The following is a 20726-nucleotide window of genomic DNA, read 5'->3' on the forward strand; positions in this document are numbered from 1 at the left end:
ATGACAATTAGTGATGAATTTCTTCAACGTTCAGTCTAAAATGAGAATGGCAAGTTGGTGTTAAACATTACCTCACGTGCACCACTGCTGTTTGTCTGCATGCCACAGTGAACACTAAGGGAGACGTGTTTGCTACAGGCGCTGTTGTGTGCCATTGTTCATAACATCCGAGAGGATTAAGCATTGTCATTGCTTCACACAGCACATCGCATCCTGGTGTTAACAGCGCAAAACGTAGACAGCCATGTATAGACTGCCACGTATCGTGGCACAAGCGTTAAACTTTATTTGAATTGTGGGGCTGTACATGCGAAAACCCCAATCAGATTATGAGGGACGCAGTGGCGAACTTCCGATTAATTTTGATCCCCGGGGTTTCTTAATGTGCACCTAAATTCAAGTAAAGAAGAGTTTTTGTACACGAGAGTACAATAAATCTAAGTACACGAGAGTACAGGTCAAGATTGAACCCATGACCTCAAGCAATGCCATAGCTGCAAAGCTACCACCACAGGCACAAAAGTGTTGATTCGATGTTCAGCCACTTCCGTAGTGTCAACTAGATGCCACAGTGCTTAAATGTAGCTTTGTGCCTGCACATCCTACATCAGTTGCCTGTCTTAACATATTTGCGCAGTGTTGATTTTTCAGAAATAGCAGAACTGTACTGTACATGCCTTGAAATTAAATACATCCAACTCGTCCGCAACCGGCTGTCATGTCTAGTAGCAGCGTTTCCTTGTCTTGTGTCGCCTTTTTCCTCGCCCCCCCCCGCCCCCCATGTATGCAAGCTGTGAGTGAAGAGTGACAAGGCTGTTATTCACTTGTTTCACGACAGTGCCGATTCTACCCATTCCCTGCCTCTTCTCTACATCCCCTCTGGACTGCTGCGCTTTAGTGCAGAGGTAAGTGCTGCACTTTCTGCAATGCTCTCGAGGGGTGTCATGGATAATTACAGTAGTCAGGAGGGCACTGTGGCAATGCCCAGGGAGCACCAGAGATCATTGTAGCAATACGACGGAAAGATCCAAACGAGCTTCTTGCGTTGCCTTTCCCTTCTGCCACGCCCCTGCCATGTATACGCAAGCTCTGAACCATCTCCCCACATGGTATGCAAGATAGCAGCACCAGTGGGAAAAGTCGAAGGAAAAGCCAAAGAAAGTTTCGCCTGGAAAGTTCGTTTTCAATTAACCCCATGCTGCCTGTGCTCTCACATTTTGGTATTTTTGGTATTGCATAGTGCTGTGATGGTTTTGCTGGCTCACGAAGTTTATACTAACTGCAAAGAGCAACTTTTGCTGTATCCATTTCATGTATCTGGCTGGTTTCTGGACACAGATTTGCGTTATAGGCAAACAAATCATAGCACCCGATCTCGGGCACTGTTACTCAATGATGGTCACAAATGGTAGTGGTACACAAATGGTAGCGTCACACTACATCAGTCGCAGTGTCAAAGAATGCAGCCCATTCAACTATAATTTTCTCCCGAACTAAGTATTTTATTGGCACAAAACAAGTGCATATAAGGAAATGTTGAAATGGTATATAGCCAGTCCATGTCGACTAAATATTTCCAATTAGTGTCCCTTTATGTCCTCTGCGATCTGTGGCAAGTTATTTCCATAATTACTGAACGTCTTGTGCATAAACTATAGTGTGCCAAGATATTATCAATTCATCTTCCTGGTCTAGCACTCTGCGTGCAGTGAATGTATACATTATTCCCTCCTACTGAGAGAACAACAAAATATAGCAAACTCTCCTCATAACCAAGTCACTGGGACAGGAAATTGATTTTATTGTGAACCTATTTTGTCAGGACTAGGCAAACTGAAAAGAGCCAGTGTAACATAGGACATACACTACAATGATGTTGGAGTTTTATAGAATGGTTCTCAAGACAAAAGCTGCACTCAACAGCAGCGACATAACAGTGGCTGATGCCCGAGAGCCTCATTTGCCTACATTTGCCACTCAATGGCAGGGTGGCCTTCACAGCACTTTCTCATAGGTTCATACCGCAAAGAAAACAGAAGTCTAACAAGGCCTGTCATCAGCACAAAGAAAGCAGACAAGGACAGGCACCAACTAACACCGTGTGTCCACTCTCTTCGCACCGGCTATATCATGACATGAAAAGCAAAAGGGTCATAATAATGTTTATCTAATCCAATTACATAGCAGTGTCGTGTGGATTACTCAATCTACACTAAGCCCAGTGTGGTTTAATCCGGTATAAAATGCACACATTGCAGCTGGGGCAACAAAATACATCACTGGGAAAATTTGCTGGACAGGCTCTCACCTGGAACAGGGCATTGCCCTGCTGCATCTGCGAGCAATGGACAAAGGCCAGCAACTTGAGAGTCAGCTGGTGCCACAGCCTGCAATCACAGTTGAAATACACCGCCTTAGTTAGCAACCCGCCAGTGCTATTCAAAAGGTTGGATCAGCTTTAACTCACAACACCAAAAATCTTAAATGGGTTACAGGATCTGAAGACTATCCCCAAACTGACATGTATCTTCTCAGGCATGTTACTAGTCAGTGCCAAAGCTTTGAAGAAGCACTTTCATAGAGAAACTGCTGATATTTGTCACAACTGGAGATGCACACGTCAGGCCAGTCTATGGCAAAACTGCATCCCCTCAGACTGGGCACAGCCCTATGAATGTATTTTTTACTTTACTCTAAGCACACAGGCATGGGCAGGACACATAATGAGGAGGGAAGATAACCGATGGTCATTAAGGGTTACGGACTGGATTCCAAGGGAAGGGAAGTGTAGCAGGGGACGGCAGAAAGTTAGGTGGGTGGATGAGATTAAAAAGTTTGCAGGGACAACATGGCCACAATTAGTATGTGACCAGGGTAGTTGGAGAAGTATGGGAGAGGCCTTTGCCCTGCAGTGGGCGTAAACAGGCTGATGATGATGATGATGATGATGATGAAGCACACACCTTCTGTGGCATACATTCAGCACTTTAGATGCAGAAAAACTTTAAACAGAAGAGAATGACAAGCAATACATTGTCTTTAGATCATAGTGACTTTTTCACAACCTTACGGCTGCAGATTTTAGGAATTAATAAACTTGCTTGAAGCAAATGCATCAGTGGTATACAACATTTTGCACTGCCACAAGAAGGCAGCGCAAGTACCATCACAATATTGATACATGCACACTGCAAGTTTCTTGTGGCCGATGCATGCGGGCGCCCCAATGAAGGCAACAAACGCTCTCTGGCTCTCGAGCTGTCGGCTGGACTGGCCAGCGCTGCAGTTAACCCTTGTAAATGTACTTTGTAAATAGTCTCCATACTCAATCCTTCATTCCCGTCAAATATTGGTGGAGGGTGCCGTTCCCCGTCCTCGCCACGGAGCTCAGCAGCGGCGGCACCGTCCTGCTTTCCACCTTGGCTCCCGGTGATGAGACCTCGCCTCTCTTTCTACTCCTGCAACCCCGACAACAACGTACGTTACAGTTACCATTCCCCACGATCCTGGCATATTCTCCGGCGAAGATAATGTCAACGTTGAGGACTGGCTCAGCCTGTATGAGCGTGTTAGCCAGAACAACCGCTGGAACCCTACCATTATGCTAGCGAATGTCCTATTCTACTTGGGCGGCACTCCTCATGTCTGGTTCCGGACACACAAGGACAAGATCTCTAGCTGGGATGCTTTGAAGGAGAAGCTCAGCGACATCTTTGGAAATCCCACCGGTCGGCAGCTGGCTGCTAGGAAAAAGCTTGCTACCCGAGTTCAGTCTTCTACTGAATCGTATGTCTCGTACATACAAGACGTGCTCGCTCTTTGCCGGAAAGTCGATGAGAAAAATGGTCGAGGTCGACAAAGTCGGCCATGTACTCAAAGGGATCGCTGACGATGCGTTCAACTTGTTGGTTTTCAACAATGTATCCATCATCGACGTCACTGTCAAGGAAGCCGCCGCTTTGAGCTCGCCAAAAGCTGCCGTGTCATTCTACAGTTCTCCCGGCTCCCTAACACGGCTGCAGCGTCGTCTTGCGTTAACCTTACCTTCACCACCCTCAAATGAGCACGTCACACGTATTGACACGTGTACTTATATTTATCAGGCGACCATGCTTCGCCGCCTAACAAATGTAATCGCACAGTGCGGGACATGCCTGCATGTATCCGAAGTTTCTGGAAAAGTTATCGATGCTTCTATCCGCTGTCTGTTGTCGCCGAACCTTGTGTTATCTGATTTCATCGCGTGACGCGAATGGTGTAGAACATTGTGGAAAGCACGCGGGACCCAACGATTAGTCTGGAACATTCGATGACTACTGTATAAAAATTAAGCCGACGCGCTGGACCCGCTGATCAGATTTTCGATGATCGCCGACCGTGCTCGCCGCTATCGTTGTGCTATATGTGTAGCCTGTTTTGTGGGCACAGGTTCGCCCAATAAATGTTAGTTTTGTCGTTCACAGTATTGCTACTGTGTTGTTCAACGTGACCACCATGTGACATCTGGTGGAGGTGTTTTACTTTCATGTACCGGACGCCCCTGACAAGCGTAATCCAAGCCCGGACCGCAAAGACAACACCAACGTCGTCCAAGAACACCTAGTAAGCCGCCGGCTACAGCAGCTGCCCCCGGAACACGGTCTTCTACTAGATACGACCAAGAAGACAATCCAAGAACATCGTCCAGAAACGACCAAGAAGACATCCCCAATGGCAGCCGCAGCAGCCCCAATATTTCTTCAGCCCCCCCCCCCACCACCCAGGCCAGGGAACCACCGACATTCCGCGGTTCCACATTTGAGGCCCCAGGAAGCTGGCTGGAAAACGTATGAGAGGGTGGCTACGTTTAACAGCTGGGAAAGCGACGACAAGCTGCAACATGTCTATTTTTGCATTGGAGGACGCCGCCAGGACGTGGTTCGAGAACCGAGAAGCCACCTTAACGACCTGGGACCTGTTCCGAAGCGCCTTCCTGCAGACATTCGCAAGCGTCGTACGCCGAGAACGAGCCCAAGCGCTATTAGAAACCCGGGTGCAGCTGAGACAACCGCGATCTTCACAGAGGAAAATGAGCCGCCTATTCCGCCACGCCAACCTCAAAATGACCGAGGAGAAGAAAGTCCGCCTACTCATGCGTGGTGTGAAGGAGGAACTTTTTGCCGGAATGGTACGAAGCCCACTGAAGACCGTCGACGAGTTTCTTCGTGAGGCTGCCAGCATCGAGAAGACACTCGAGATGCAAAACCGGCAATTCGACCGCCGCAGCAACTCTACAAACTATGCCGGCGTTCAATCAGTGGCCTCCGACAACCTGCGCGAGGCTATCAGGGCAGTCGTACGAGAGAAGCTTCAGAAGATCTTCCCGCCGTCGCAGCCTCAAGTGGCCTCGATAGCTGACATTGTCAAAGATGAGGTTCAGCGGTCACTTGGAGTTCCGGAGGTGCAACTTCAATTACCGCAACCCCAGCCAGAAGCGATGACCTACGCCCCCGTTGTACGCCGTCAAGGTCCTCCTCCGCGACCGCGCCAGGGCCCTGTAACGCCGCAATTCCGTCGACCACCGCCGCCGTCGCCGCCAGCACGCCCACCCGTCACCCAGCGCAGCTACCCGAGGAAGACAGATGTTTGGCACGCTCCTGACCACCGCCCGCTCTGCTACCACTGCGGAGAAGCGGGTCACGTCTACCGACGATGTCCATACCGGGAGACGGGACTGCGAGGTTTCGCCGTCAACGATCCGCGCCTGCAGCAAGGTGAACGCCTTCGTGATATCGCCGACTACCTCGCCGCTACTCAGTGGAGCCCTCGACGGCCGTCCCGGTCGCCGTCACCAGGCCACTACCTGTCGCCACAGCGCCGTCCATACACTGGCCCAGCATGGGGCCGCTCTGCGAGCCCGTATCCGGAAAACTAAAAGCAGCAACCGATGGAGGTGCGGTTGCCGTTCGTCGAACTGACGAAGACCCTCCGCCGCCAACGAAGACGACGAAGAGACCATATCGATGACATAACGACACGCCGCCGTCCCGACGAAGTCAGGAAGCCAAGACTACACCGATAAAAGACAACCTGACGATGCGACGTTCCAACTTCAGTTCAACATGACGCAGCCGTGATCCGACGCCAAGACGTAACTGCAACGCCAGACAAAGAACCACCGATCTCGACGTGCTTCTCGACAGCCACGCAGTTACCGCCTTAGTGGACACAGGGGCTGATTACTCCGTAATGAGTGGAAACATCGCCGCCCAGTTGAAGAAGGTTAAGACTGCATGGGAGGGCCCCCAAATTCAGACCGCTGGAGGACACCTCATCACGCCGACTGAAATCTGCACGGCAAGAATAACCATTCATGACCGGACTTATCCTGCCACCTTCGTTATCCGCCAACAGTGTTCACGAGACGTCATTCTCGGTATGGACTTCCTGAACCAACACGGCGCAATCATTGACCTGAAGTCGAAGTCAATAACGCTGTCGGAAGATAAAGTGACACCGCCGGAGAGCCCTCGTAGTCACCACGCCTTGAGTGTGCTTGAAGATCAAGTGAGCATCCCTCCTCGCTCCAGCATTGTTATTTCGGTCGGCACCAGAACACCCGCTGATGTAGAAGACGTCATTGAAGGCGACTAATCTCTACTGCTAGACCGTGAAATTTGCGTCGCAAGAGGGATGGCTCAACTGCATGGAGGGAAAACTGAAGTGTTGCTGACAAACTTCAGCCAGGAGTTCAAGCACATCAACAAGGGCACGACGATCGCGTACATCAAGGAAATTCTGGAAACCAGTAATGCGTTCGTCCTCTCGGATTCCACCGCATCTACGGCGACGACCATGGTTCCCGAACCAGACTACAACATTTTTATTTTTATTTATTTATTTATTGATACTGCAATCCCACTTTGGGGTATTTGGGCAGGAGGGTACAAATGTTTAAAAGATCACAAGAAAGGCAACCGACAAATACATAGACACATAAGAGTAAATAAAGTAATATAAACTAAAATAGAAGGCATACGGTAAGTACTAAGTTAGACACGATGTAAACAAGGTAAGTGAAGGCAGTTGAACTTGGGTGTTAGTGAGCTGGTTCCATTCAGTTATTGTCCGCGGAAAGAAAGAGTATTTAAAGGAGTTGTTACGTGTGCGAAACGGAGCAATTGTTAATTGGTGTCTTTGTCTAGTGGCATACCCGGATGAAAAGGTTATTACGTCTGAAGTGTCTAATTTATAGTGCCCCTTTACAATCTGATACATAAATTTTAGCCTAGACGACCGGTTTCTTTGCGTTATTTGTGGCAAGTTTGCTCTGGTTAAAAGGGCAGAAACAGAAGAACATCCAAATCCAAAGCTGTTATATATGAATCGCACACCCTTTTTCTGTACGCTTTCAATCTTGTTAATATTGGTCCTAGTGACGGGGTCCCAGATTATGGCTGCATAATCTAATGATGGGAGAATAAGCGCTTTATATGCGGTCATGCAGACATCAGGAGTAGTAAATTTTAAAGCTCTTCGTAAAAAGAACAACTTACAGTTTGCATTTCTTACGACATAATTAATGTGTTTAGTCCAGTCTAAGTTACTTGTTATCCAGAGGCCCAGATATTTGTAATGAGGTACTTCGTGAAGAACACTGCTGTTGATAGAATAGACAAAGGTTAATGGTTTTTTTTTGTGAGTAACTCTCATGAACACTGTTTTTTCATAGTTTATACACATTTGCCACAATCCAAGTCTCCCCGTGATTAAGCAACAGCAGCTGAGAAGTCTGCTCCGACGATACAAAGGCTGTTTTTCGAAGTCATCGAGGATTCGACAAACACCAGTCGCCAAGCATCGCATAATCACCGAGGAGTGCACTCGACCACTCCGCCAGAGCCCTTACCAAGTTTCCCCGCGAGAACGTGAAGCTATAAGAGAACAAGTCGACGAAATGCTGCGCGACGACATCACCCAGCCGTCGAAAAGCCCGTGAGCATCCCCTGTTGTCCTGGTAAAGAAAAGGGACGGAACCCTACGTTTCTGCGTCGATTATCATCAACTGAACAAGATCACGAAGAAGGACGTATACCCCCTCCCACGGATAGACGACGCATTGGATCGGCTCTGCAACGCTAAATACTTCTCGTCAATGGACCTCAAGTCTCGCTATTGGCAAATACAAGTCGACGAAAGAGATCGCGAGAAGACCGCCTTCCTCACCCCAGATGGCCTCTACGAGTTCAAGGTTATGCCATTTGGACTGTGCTCGGCGCCTGCAACGTTCCAGCGCGTGATGGACACAGTTTTAGCAGGATTGAAGTGGCAGACCTGTCTCGTTTACTTAAATGACGTCGTCGTCTTCGCCGGAAATTTCGACGATCACCTTAGGCAGCTTGCAACAGTACTCGAGGCCATCAAATCATCAGGGCCCACTCTAAAGCCAGAAAAGTGCCGCTTCGCTTACGATGAGCTTCTGTTCCTAGGCCACGTCATCAGCAAGTCTGGAGTCCACCCCGACCCGCAGAAGACAGCTGCCATCGCAAAGTTCCCGCAGCCCATCGACAAGAAGGCAGTGCGTAGATTTCTTGGCATGTGTGCCTACTACAGGCGATTTGTCAAGGAATTTTCACACATCGCTGCGCCGCTGACACAGCTAAATGTGACGTCGAGTTCAAGTGGAAAACACCGCAGGCCGACGCACTTCAAGAACTCAAACGACGCATGCAGTCGCCGCCCGTACTTGCGCACTTCGACGAGCACGCCGATACCGAAATACACACTGACGCCAGTAGCCTAGGCCTCGGTGCCGTCCTAGTGCAGAGAAAAGATGGGCATGAACACGTGATAGCTTACGCTAGCCGGTCGTTGTCAAAAGCGGAAGGCAATTATTCTACAACGGAAAAGGAATGCCTCGCCATCGTTTGGGCTACAGCAAAATTTCGCCCTTACCTATATGGCAGGCCATTCAAAGTGGTCAGCGACTATCACGTGTTGTGTTGGCTAGCTAACTTAAAGGGAAGCTGAAAGGTTTTCCAGAAAAAATGAGTGAAGAGCAGTACGCCGTGGTTTTCAACCCTCTGAATTCGAATATCGCATCGAAATTGAGTGAAAGAAAGCGCAAACATATTTTATTTCGACGAAAAGTGCAGCAGCAGACACGCCCAGCTCGCGCACCTCGTTTCCGCCTGTGATTGGTCGGGCGCCTCGTGACGTCAACAATGGTGTTCGTCCGGACCGACTGCTGCCGCTACACACGAAGCACGATGCCAAGTAGTTTGGTGGTGTTTTGCTGAGACGGTCATGGAAATTTTGGAGAGCTTGCGTTTCTCTGAGGAGTTCGGCGTTAAGTCCAAACTCTACGAGAGCGATTTTGCGCGCGACTGTGATGGGCGACGGCTTCGAGCGACAAAACGGGCCGTCACTTGAACAAATCGCTTGGTGTTGTCGCTCGAACGCTCGTTTCTAGAAATCTAGAACTCGTCGCTCGTCGCCCGGAAATGCTATGAGCGACTAGCCAATTGTGCGAAGCCGAAACTGGATGTACATAACTCAAATAATGCTGTTTGTCGCACGGAACGAGCAAACTATTGAATTTTACACGTGCAAGAATAAGAACCTAGTGCAAGACCTTCAGAAATATTTTATACTCCTTCTTCAGTAAAATACATCAATTTAAATTGATAAAGCATGCGTCACGCTAGTTTCAGCGCGTATATTGCTGCCCTCATACCGGGAAGTCGTCACTCAAAGCCGTCGCTCGCGTGGAGTTCGGCTTGCAGACGACGAGTGAATGCGACAGCCATCGCCTCGCTTGTAGCACTGTCGCTGTCGCGTGCAAGATCACTTGTAAGGGGTTTATACTTGTACATACTACACGTACGTACATACTTGTACATACTACATGTACGAGCCGATTGTGAAGAGCCGGCCTCTCCAAGAAGCAAGAAATGCTGGTGCAAGCACTGCTTTCCACGCGAACGAAGGCAAGTGTTAGCATCTCCTTGTGTTGGAAATGTTCTTTGGCGAATATGTTTTTTGCTAAGCTGCATTCAGCGTTCCAGTAAGTACGTTTCCGGGCAAACAACTGTAGTGTTATGTTCCTGCATGCCTCCTCGTAGAACGTAAGCGGTGATGCGATCTTCAGCATTTGTGCGCTGCCCCAAAGCTGTCGGCAATCTACACAGATGGTTTAAATGCGGGAAAAGTTTACCGGCTCTTGTAGCATGTGTAGTATAGAACCTTCATCAGCGCGCCATCTGCAAGCTACTCGTAACCGGCGAATTCCGTCGGCAACGTGATATGGTCGGTTTCTCTATGTGTGCGAGAGAAGGGGGAGTGCAGCGTCTTGGCATGAGTAGGCTTTCCAACACATGTTAACTTTACGCTTGCACTGCGTTATGGTAGCTGCATGCAGGCTGTTTCACAACACACGTGTGAATAGAAAATTCGCAGCGCTTGGCGATGAAACCTGCGTCAAGGGTGGGCGATAAACATGCACCTTCCGTTCAGCGTGCTATTTTTTCTTTAAGAGTACCCAAAGCACGTATTATTGATAAACTCCGGTAGTAATCGTCACGGAAGTGGTTAGAGCACAACACTTGTTCTTGAGCGCTTGAAGTTGTTTCGCTTCACAGCAGCCTCCCACTTAGCTGAAAGCTTCTTGTCTTGCAGGAACTAATGGAACATCGGAACATCGTCGCGGCCGCTGGTGTTCGTGCAAGCGTAGGCTGCACAGAACGCCGGCATGATTGGCCTGCAAGTTTAATTGATGCTGTGCACTCCAACTACCACTCCTATATACACACAAATAAAGGAATGTAGGGTCGAGCGAAGCAGATTAGGACGGCACGCACGCAGAAATAAGCCCAGTCAGGCACGGTCACGGAGACTGCGAAGGAGCGAAACACCAGTGTTGACGTCACTAAGCCGCGGTTTCCGGTCTCCGCTCGCATCGTCAGCGTCAGCAGCAGCGCGCGGCGCTCGACGGGGGGCGGAGCTACAGCGCAATTTTAACCAACGATTGCGTCGCTCCTAAGTGAAAAATCCCCACCAAAATTTTACCTTCGTGGTTTATAATGTTCCCGCATCCGTATATGAGCGTCTTATTGAATTCGACAGACTCTTCAGCTTCCCTTTAAAGGACCCTTCAGGACGGCTGGCACGGTGGAGACTCAGACTACAAGAATACGACATCACTGTAACATACAAGTCCGGACAAAAACACTCAGATGCCGATTGCCTATCACGCGCCCCCATTGACCCACCGCCGCAAGATGACGAGGATGACGACGCCTTCCTTGGAATAATAAGCGCAGAAGAGTTCGCCGAACAACAACGAGGGGACCCGGAGCTAAAAGCCGTAGTCGAGTATTTGGAAGGGCACATAGACGTTGTCCCTAGGGCATTTAAGCGTGGATTGTCTTCGTTTACGCTTCAAAACAACCTACTCGTAAAGAAGAACTTCTCACCAGTCCGCGCCAACCACCTTCTTGTTGTTCCGTCGGCGCTGCGTGCAGAAGTACTGCACACCTTACATGATGATCCGACTGCTGGGCACCTCGGTTTCTCCCGGACGCTATCGAGGATACAAGAAAGGTATTACTGGCCGCACCTAACCGCCAATGTCGCCTGTTACGTCAGGACATGCCGAGACTGTCAGCGACGCAAGACACCACCGACAAGGCCAGCGGGATTACTACAGCCAATCAAGCCTCCTTACCGACCTTTTCAGCAGATTGGGATGGACTTGTTGGGACCGTTTCCGACATCAACTTACCTCACCCGCTTCGCTGAAACTAAAGCTCTACCGAAAGGCAGCGCAGCCGAAGTGGCGAAATTTTTCGTCGAGAACATCCTACTGCAACATGGTGCTCCAGAAGTCATCACCGACAGAGGAACGGCTTTTACAGCAGAGCTCACGCAAGCCATTCTGCAATACAGCCAGACAAGTCACAGGAGGACAACTGCCTACCATCCGCAGACGAATGGTCTCACGGAGCGCCTGAACAAGACCCTCGCCGACAAGCTAGCAATGTACGTCGACGTCGAGCACAAGACGTGGGACGCAGTCCTGCTTTATGTAACCTTCCCTTACAACACGGCGGTGCAAGAAACAATACAGATCACGCCGTTTAAACTGGCTTACAGCAGGAACCCGACGACGATGCTCGACGCCATGCTGCCGCACGTCCCTGAGGAGGAGAATCTTGACGTCGCTACCTATCTCCAGTGCACCGAAGAAGCCCGCCAGCTCGCCCGCCTGCGGATCAAGAACCAGCAGAGGACCGACAGTTGACACTACAACCACCGACGACGCCTCGTCCAGTACCAGCCCGGCGACCGTATTTGGGTATGGACCCCGATACGCCGACGAGGACTCAGTGAGAAACTACTCCGACGCTATTTCGGACCTTACAAGGTCATCCAACGTATTGGCGCACTGGACTATGAGGTCATGCCAGACGGCATTTCGCTGTCACAGCGGCGCCGCTCGCGACCTGAAATTGTCCACGTTGCGCGACTCAAGCCGTAGTACCAGCTTTGATGAACTTTGGGACTTCGCGTAACTGACCTTTGGACTTTGTTTCTTTTCGTTGTTTTGTTACTTATGTTTAATAAGTGTCCTTTTGTGTTTCGCTCTCTTATATTTGCAGCATCGGGACGATGCTTTTTAAGAGGGGGGTATTGACACGTGTACTCATATTTATCGGGCGACCACGCTTCGCCGCCTAACAAATGTAATCACACAGCGCGGGACATGCCTGCATGTATCCGAAGTTTCTGGAAAGTTATCAATGCTTCTATTCGCTGTCTGTTGTCGCCGAACCTTGTGTTATCTGATTTCATCGCGTGACACGAATGGTGTAGAACTTTGTGGAAGGCACGCGGGTCCCAACGATTAGTCTGGAACATTCGATGACTACTGTATAAAAATTAAGCCGACGCGCTGGACCCACTGATCAGATTTTCAACGATCGCCGACCATGCTCGCCCTATCATTGTGCTATATATGTAGCCTGTTTTGTGGGCACAGGTTCGCCCAATAAAAGTTAGTTTTGTCGTTCACAGTATTGCTACTGTGTTCTTCAATGTGACCACCACGTGACAGTATTGTTCACCGCGAGCTCGAGGCTACAAGTACTGTGCTGTTCCATCCATGCCCACCTGACCCGACCATCAACCAACCAGCCCCAGCGATCTCTCTCATTCAGGCAGTTGTGCGGTAGGAATTCGAAAACCCAGGTTTTCCTGCTGCTTGCTCCATCTCTTGACCTGATGTCCAACCGGTGCCAGCTGCTAAGCCTCACGGCGATCTGTATGCCCCTCCCAGATACCGCCACCCTACTGAGTGGAGAACTCCTGATGACAAGCCCATTTGCTTCTGTTGCCTCCGCATTGGCCACGTCGCTCGTCACTGCCGCACCTCCCAGACATCACCGTATTCAAGCTCCTTTTCCCCATCTCCTCGCTCATATACCGACCCGTGCCATAGCTCGCCTCGCCGTATGCCTCCTACCTCTGACGTATCTCTCGATGTCAGTCACCCTGCTCGCTCACCATCGCCTCAGTGCCATCGGTCCCCATCGCCCCAGCCACGCCGCTATTCGTAGCTGACCAATTATGCATTCTCCTGGACGGAAAACTAGACCATGCAGCTCCTGGAGGTAGCGCTGCATTATCTTCGTCGTGTCAAAATCCTTCATTGACACTTCCAACGAACCAGAACTTACTTGATGTTCACGTCGACGGTGGGTCCCTTTGACGGCGTTAATAGATACTGGAGCCCAGGTGTCCATAATGAGTTGTAACCTCAGTCGTCGACTGCGGAAGGTTCTCACGCCTCCTACTACTCGAGCCGTACGCGTGGCCAATGGCAACACTGTTGACGTCACTGGAATGTGTACTTCCTGTATAAGTATTGCCGACCGCCTCATTCCTGTTCTTTTTACAGTGCTGACCAGTTGTCCCCATGACCTAATCCTCAGACTCAACTTTCTTACGGCGCATTCAGCTTTGATCGACTGTTCTGCCAGTACCCTTTGCCTCGAACTTACTCTACTCGCGCATATTCGTGCTGAACTGCTGAACAACTTTAGTACGACCGCCTTCGTCCGCCTGTCGCCTTGACTTTCGTCGATTTTCTATCATCTTTTCCTGTGCCCGATGGTAATTACGTCGCCAGAGCTGTTCCTGATGTCCTTTTGATGCGCAATATCACTGTGCCCCACTCCGTCGCCCCCGTCGCCAATAACTGGACATGCCTCCCCATCGTCAATTTTGGCCTGACAAAGGAAGTTCTAACCAAAGGCATATCAATTGCAATGTTCCATGCTATCGAAGATGACCAGGTCATGACATTTTTCGTAGATGTCTGCTCAGATTCTTCACCATGTTCACAGGATGCTATTTGTCCTGATGCAGCATTTTGTCCCATGATTGCTGTGGACCTATTGCCTGAACAAGCAGCAGCTCTGTGTCGCCTTTTGGTTTCCTACCATGACAGCTTTGACCTCGGCAATCGCCGATTGGGCCAGACTTCAATTATTAAGCATCACATAAATACTAGGGATGCCAGTCCTATTCATCGACAGCCATATCAAGTTTCTGCTTCAGAGCGTAAGGTTATTCAAGATGACGTGAACAAGATGCTTGCCAAAGGCATTGTTGAACCTTCGTCGAGCCCTTAGGCGTCGCCTGTGGTGCTTGTTAAAGAGAAAGATGGCACATGGCATTTCTGCATAGATTATCGTCATCTAAACTGCATTACCAAGAAAGATGTCTACCCTTTGCCTCACATTGACGACACCCTCGATTGTCACCAGGGTGCCAACTACTTTTCATCAATAGACCTGCGGTCTCGTTATTGGCAGATTTCTGTGGATGAAAAAGACCAAGAGAAGACCGTGTTCATCACTCCTAATGGTCTATATCAATTCAAAGTTATGCCATTCGGTCTATGCAACACCCCAGCCAAGTTCAAATGTACGATGGAATTTTTGCTTCAAGGATTCAAATGGTCAACATGCCTCTGCTACCTAGACAACATTCTCATATTTTCGCCTACATTTGAGACACACCTTGAGCGCTTATCAGCTGTTCTTCAAGTCTTCCGTGTGGCTGGACTCCAACTAAATTCCTTGAAGTGTCACTTCAGTCATCGGCAGATTACAGTACTGGGCCAGCTCGTCGACGCTTTCGGTAATCAACCATACCCGGAGAAAATTCATGCTGTCACGTCTTTTCCTGTACCTCAGTCTGTCAAAGACGTGTAAAGTTTTGTAGGTCTCTGCTCCTACTTCTGACCTTCCATTAAAGACTTCGCAGCGATTGCCCAACCTCTTACTGATCTTCTGAATAAGGATGTGCCGTTTATGTGGGGCCCCACTCAAACTGCTGCGTTTGCCCACCTCGCCAGCATTCTCACCATGCCACCTATACTGGCCCACTTTGACCCGTCCTCTCCTACAGAGGTGCATACCGATGCCAGTGGTCACGGTATCGGAGCCGTCTTAGCCCAGCACCAACAGGGTCAAGATCACATTATCGCTATCTTGACCCTGTTGTTATCGCATACGCTAGTTATCGCATGCGCTAGCCGCCTCCTCACAGCAGCGGAGTGCAACTATTCGATTACAGATTGCAAATGTCTGGCTCTCGTCTGGGCGGTTTCCAAATTCCGCCCGTACTTGTATGGCATGCACTTCTCTGTAATCACGGCCCACCACGTGCTCTGCTGGCTTTCCTCACTCAAGGATCCTACCGGCCGGCTTGGTCGCTGGGCTCTGCGGCTGCAAGAATATTACTATGCAGTAGTGTACAACTCATTGACATCCCCCTTGACAATGATGCAGGTGGTCGAAAGGTTTCGTTTTCATTGGACTCTGTGCCACTCACGCTTTCATATTTCAGTAGTTTCATTATCGCATAGTGCTGTACTGGTTTTGCTGGCTCGCGAAACTCGCACAAACTGCAAGTAGCAGAGAATTCCCCTTCCATGTGATGTAAAGGGATGCCTGAATGGTGCAAGCCACTTTGCCAAAAGCAGCTGTAGTGGCGAATCCACTACTCTGTCTTCACTTAGTTTCGCCATGGCCGTGCAGTGGCGTATTGTGAAAAAAAAAAAAAAAATGTAGCAGCATCTGTCGGGCACCGTTTTACTCACTGACGGCAGCAAAAGGTGGTGATGGCATATGCAACGTCACCACTCCCCAGTTGGGAGGCGGGAAATTCAAATTGCGATAAAGGTATTTGGACCCTTCAGATGCAATTTTGTTGTTAACTAAGTAATTTTTTGGCACGAAACAAGCATTGCAAGGTTACTGGAATGGTATTTAAACTGTCCACATCGACTTAGTATTTGCCTTTATACTCCATTCCATACATAGCAGTCAACGCTGTGGAATCTACGTAAGAAGTTTGGTCAAGAAAAGTTATCACTCCGCGCGTTCTGTCCATGCTTCGCTACATGCCAACAGCATTCACTCGCATGAGCAGGCACGTGAGTCTCCTCGTGACGGGTTGCAAATAAAAAAACCCAAAAAGAACAACAAAAATAAAAAAGATTAAAGAATTAACAGCGTTTTCCCACAGTGTGCTTGTTTCTCAGAATTAAAACATGTTTCATTCAATAGCGAGCGCATATAAAATATAGTTGCACACAATTGCAGTCAAAAGTCATCGAACTATATTCAAGTGTGAACGAAGCCACTGCAAGACGTCTCTCTAGCCTCCACAGTGTTGACTGCTATGTATAGAATGGAGTATAGTGTCCCTCTAAGGGCTGCCATCTGAGGAACTTCAGCCAAGTGTAATACGGCAATAAGCAAACATGATTTGCTGCTAAACGCTTTCAAGGCAGTCATTTAAATGACTCTGCTACAGACTCCCTACTGCACAACAATATTCAAGGTGAGGCATACAAGGTGCAGAAAGTGGTCAGACCACACATCTTTGACAGCCATGACCCCATCTCAGGCGGCGTCTTACCAGGGTCCTTCAATGCTTTCTATCTGGTTACAAAACTGAAGCATAACGCTGTAGGAGATATTCATATAGCAACGCAGTAGACGCACCATGGCGCTGGCACAAGTAGAAGGTGGACTGGAGCAGGCATTCTGTGCATATGGTCGCTATTGCACAAGGGTTGACTGCCTGCATCGGCACTTGAATCATCATCATCACCATCATCATCATCCTAGTTACGCCCACTGCAGGGCAAAGGCCTCTCCCATACTTCTCCAACAACCCCGGTCATGTACTAATTGTGGCCATGCCATGCCTGCAAACTTCTTAATCTCATTCGCCCACCTAAACTTTCTGCCGCCCCCTGCTACGAAGCAGCTTCCCTTACCTTGGGATCCAGTCCGTAACCCTTAATGACCATCGGTTATCTTCCCTCCTCATTACATGTCCTGCCCATGCCCATTTCGTTTTCTTGATTTCAACTATGATGTCATTAACTCGCGTTTGTTCCCTCACCCAATCTGCTCTTTTCTTATCCCTTAACGTTACACCTATCATTCTTCTTTCCATAGCTCGTTGCGTCGTCCTCAATTTGAGTAGAACCCTTTTCGTTAGCCTCCGGGTTTCTGCCCCGTAGGTGAGTACTGGTAAGACACGGCTATTATATACTTTTCTCTTGAGGGATAATGGCAACCTGCTGTTCATGATCTGAGAATGCCTGCCAAACACACTCCAGCCCATTCTTATTCTTCTGATTATTTCCGTCTCATGATCCGGATCCACCGTCACTACCTGCCCTAAGTAGATGTATTCCCTTACGACTTCCAGTGCCTCGCTGCCTATTGTAAATTGCTGTTCTCTTCCGAGACTGTTAAGCATTACTTTAGTTTTCTGCAGATTAATTTTTAGACCCACTCTTCTGCTTTGCCTCTCCAGGTCAGTGAGCATGCATTGCAATTGGTCCCCTGAGTTACTAAGCAAGGCAATATCATCAGCGAATCGCAAGTTACTAAGGTATTCTCCATTAACTTTTATCCCCAATTCTTCCCAATCCAGGTCTCTGAATACCTCCTGTAAACACGCTGTGAATAGCATTGGAGATATCGTATCTCCCTGCCTGACGACTTTCTTTATTGGGATTTTGTTGCTTGCTTTATGGAGGACTACGGTGGCTGTGGAGCCGCTATAGATATCTTTCAGTATTTTTACCTACGGCTCGTCTACACCCTGATTCCGTAATGCCTCTATGACTGCTGAGGTTTCGACAGAATCAAACGCTTTCTCGTAATCAATGAAAGCTATATATAAGGGTTGGTTATATTCCGCACATTTCTCTATCACCTGATTGATAGTGTGAATATGATTTATTGTTGAGTAGCCTTTACGGAATCCTGCCTGGTCCTTTGCTTGACAGAAGTCTAAGGTGTTCCTGATTCTATTTGCGATTACCTTAGTAAATAGTTTGTAGGCAACGGACAGTAAGCTGATCGGTCTATAATTTTTCAAGTCTTTGGCGTCCCCTTTCTTATGGATTAGGATTATGTTAGCGTTCTTCCAAGATTCCGGTACGCTCGAGGTCATGAGGCATTCCGTATACAGGGTGGCCAGTTTCTCGAAACAATCTGTCCACCATCCTTCAACAAATCTATTGTTACCTGATCCTCCCCAGCTGCCTTCCCCCTTTGCATATCTCCCAAGGCTTTCTTTACTTCTTCGAGCGTTACCTTTGGGATTTCGAATTCCTCTGGACTAATTTCTCTTCCATTATCGTCGAGGGTGCCACTGGTACTGTATGAATCTCTATAGAAATCCTCAGCCACTTGAACTATCTCATCCATATTAGTAATGATATTGCCGGCTTTGTCTCTTAACGCATACATCTGATTCTTGCCAATTCCTAGTTTCTTCTTCACTGTTTTTAGGCTTCCTCCGTTCCTGAGAGCATGTTCAAGTCTATCCATATTATACTTCCTTATGTCAGATGTCTTAGGCTTGTTGATTAACTTCGAAAGTTCCGCCAGTTCCATTCTAGCTGTAGGGTTAGATGCTTTCATACATTGGCGTTTCTTGATCAGATCTTTCGTCTCCTGCGATAGTTTGCTGGTATCCTGCCTAACGGAGTTACCACCGACTTCCACTGCACACTCCTTAATGATGCCCACAAGATTGTCGTTCATTGCTTCAACACTAAGGTCCTCTTCCGGAGTTAAAGCCGAATACCTGTTCTGTAGCTTGATCTGGAATTCCTCTATTTTCCCTCTTACCGCTAACTCATTAATCGGCTTCTTATGTACGAGTTTCTTTCGTTCCCTCCTCAGGTCTAGGCTAATTCGAGTTCTTACCATCCTGTGGTCACTACAGCGCACCTTGCCGAGCACGTCCACATCTTGTATGATGCCAGGGTTAGCGCAGAGTATGAGGTCTATTTCATTTCTAGTCTCGCCGTTCGGGCTCCTCCAGGTCCACTTTCAGCTGTCCCGCTTGCGGAAGAAGGTATTCATTATCCTCATATTATTCTGTTCCGCAAACTCTACTAATAACTCTCCCCTGCTATTCCTAGTGCCTATGCCACATTCCCCCACTGCCTTGTCTCCAGCCTGCTTCTTGCCTACCTTGGCATTAAAGTCACCCATTAGTATAGTGTATTTAGTTTTCACTCTACCCATCGCCGATTCCACGTCTTCATAGAAGCTTTCGACTTCCTGGTCATCATGACTGGATGTAGGGGCGTAGACCTGTACAATCTTCATTTTGTACTTCTTATTAAGTTTCACAACAAGACCTGCCACCCTCTCGTTAATGCTATAGAATTCCTGTATGTTACCAGCTATATTCTTATTAATCAGGAATTCGACTCCTAGTTCTCTCCGCTAAGCCCCGGTAGCACAGGACGTGCCCGCTTTTTAGCACTGTATAGGCTTCTTTCGGCCTCCTAACTTCACTGAGCCCTATTATATCCCATTTACTGCCCTCTATTTCCTCCAATAGCACTGCTAGACTCGCCTCACAAGATAACGTTCTAGCGTTAAACGTTGCCAGGCACTTTAATATTGTCGACACAATGTGCAAATTGCTGCCTTGTTTCTCTACAGTACTCAAGTACTTGAACACGAACAATTCCAGAACAGCTACAAGACCTTGTTGCATTTCCAGGTTTAACTGCATTCGCAACAGTGGTATAATTCTAATTCAAATTGAACACTTGAACGTCAAAAAAATTTAATTATGGGGTTTTACGTTCCAAAACCATGATCTGATTAAGAGGCCTGCCGTAGTGGGGGACTCCGGAATAATTTGGAACACTTGGGGTTCTTTAACGTGCATCTAAATCTAAGTACGCATGTGTTTTCGCATTTCGCCCCGATCAAAATGCTTCCACAGTGACCAGGATTTGATCCCCCCACCTTGTGCTTAGCAGCTTCCCACCATAGCCACTAGGCAACCACAGCAGGTACACTTGAACTACTCCATTGTTAGAAACCGACTACAAAGCAGATTCACATTGCACTTTTATGCAACCTGCGTTTGAAACTAACAAAGCTAACCAATTGATTACTAAACTAAGTACTAAATTAAGTTAAAGAGAACACACCGGAGGGCTAGTTGGTACTGCATAACCTGAGGCAAAGTGAAAAAATAAACACAACGACAAGAGAAGCGCTGTGTCTTCGCTGCCTTCTGTTGTCCTCGTGTTATTTCTTGTTTGCTTTGCCTCAAGTTATACAATATTAAGTACCAAATTACTAAACTTATAACTGATTATCACTAAATTATTACTA

The 20726-nt window shown here is 48.2% G+C and overlaps 1 protein-coding gene across 1 annotated transcript in view; it reads right to left on the reverse strand.

Moving 5' to 3' along the window:
- The window catches only part of LOC142567663 (26S proteasome non-ATPase regulatory subunit 13-like), a 296627-nt gene that overhangs the window by 233782 nt on the left and 42119 nt on the right, over nucleotides 1-20726 (reverse strand). The window contains exon 2 of the mRNA XM_075677845.1: nucleotides 2309-2387. Coding sequence (XP_075533960.1) covers nucleotides 2309-2387 — 79 coding nt within the window. The remainder of the gene's footprint in view (nucleotides 1-2308; nucleotides 2388-20726) is intronic.

The sequence above is a fragment of the Dermacentor variabilis genome, unplaced genomic scaffold (genome assembly GCF_050947875.1).
Source record: "Dermacentor variabilis isolate Ectoservices unplaced genomic scaffold, ASM5094787v1 scaffold_14, whole genome shotgun sequence".
Classification (NCBI taxonomy): Eukaryota; Metazoa; Arthropoda; class Arachnida; order Ixodida; family Ixodidae; genus Dermacentor; species Dermacentor variabilis.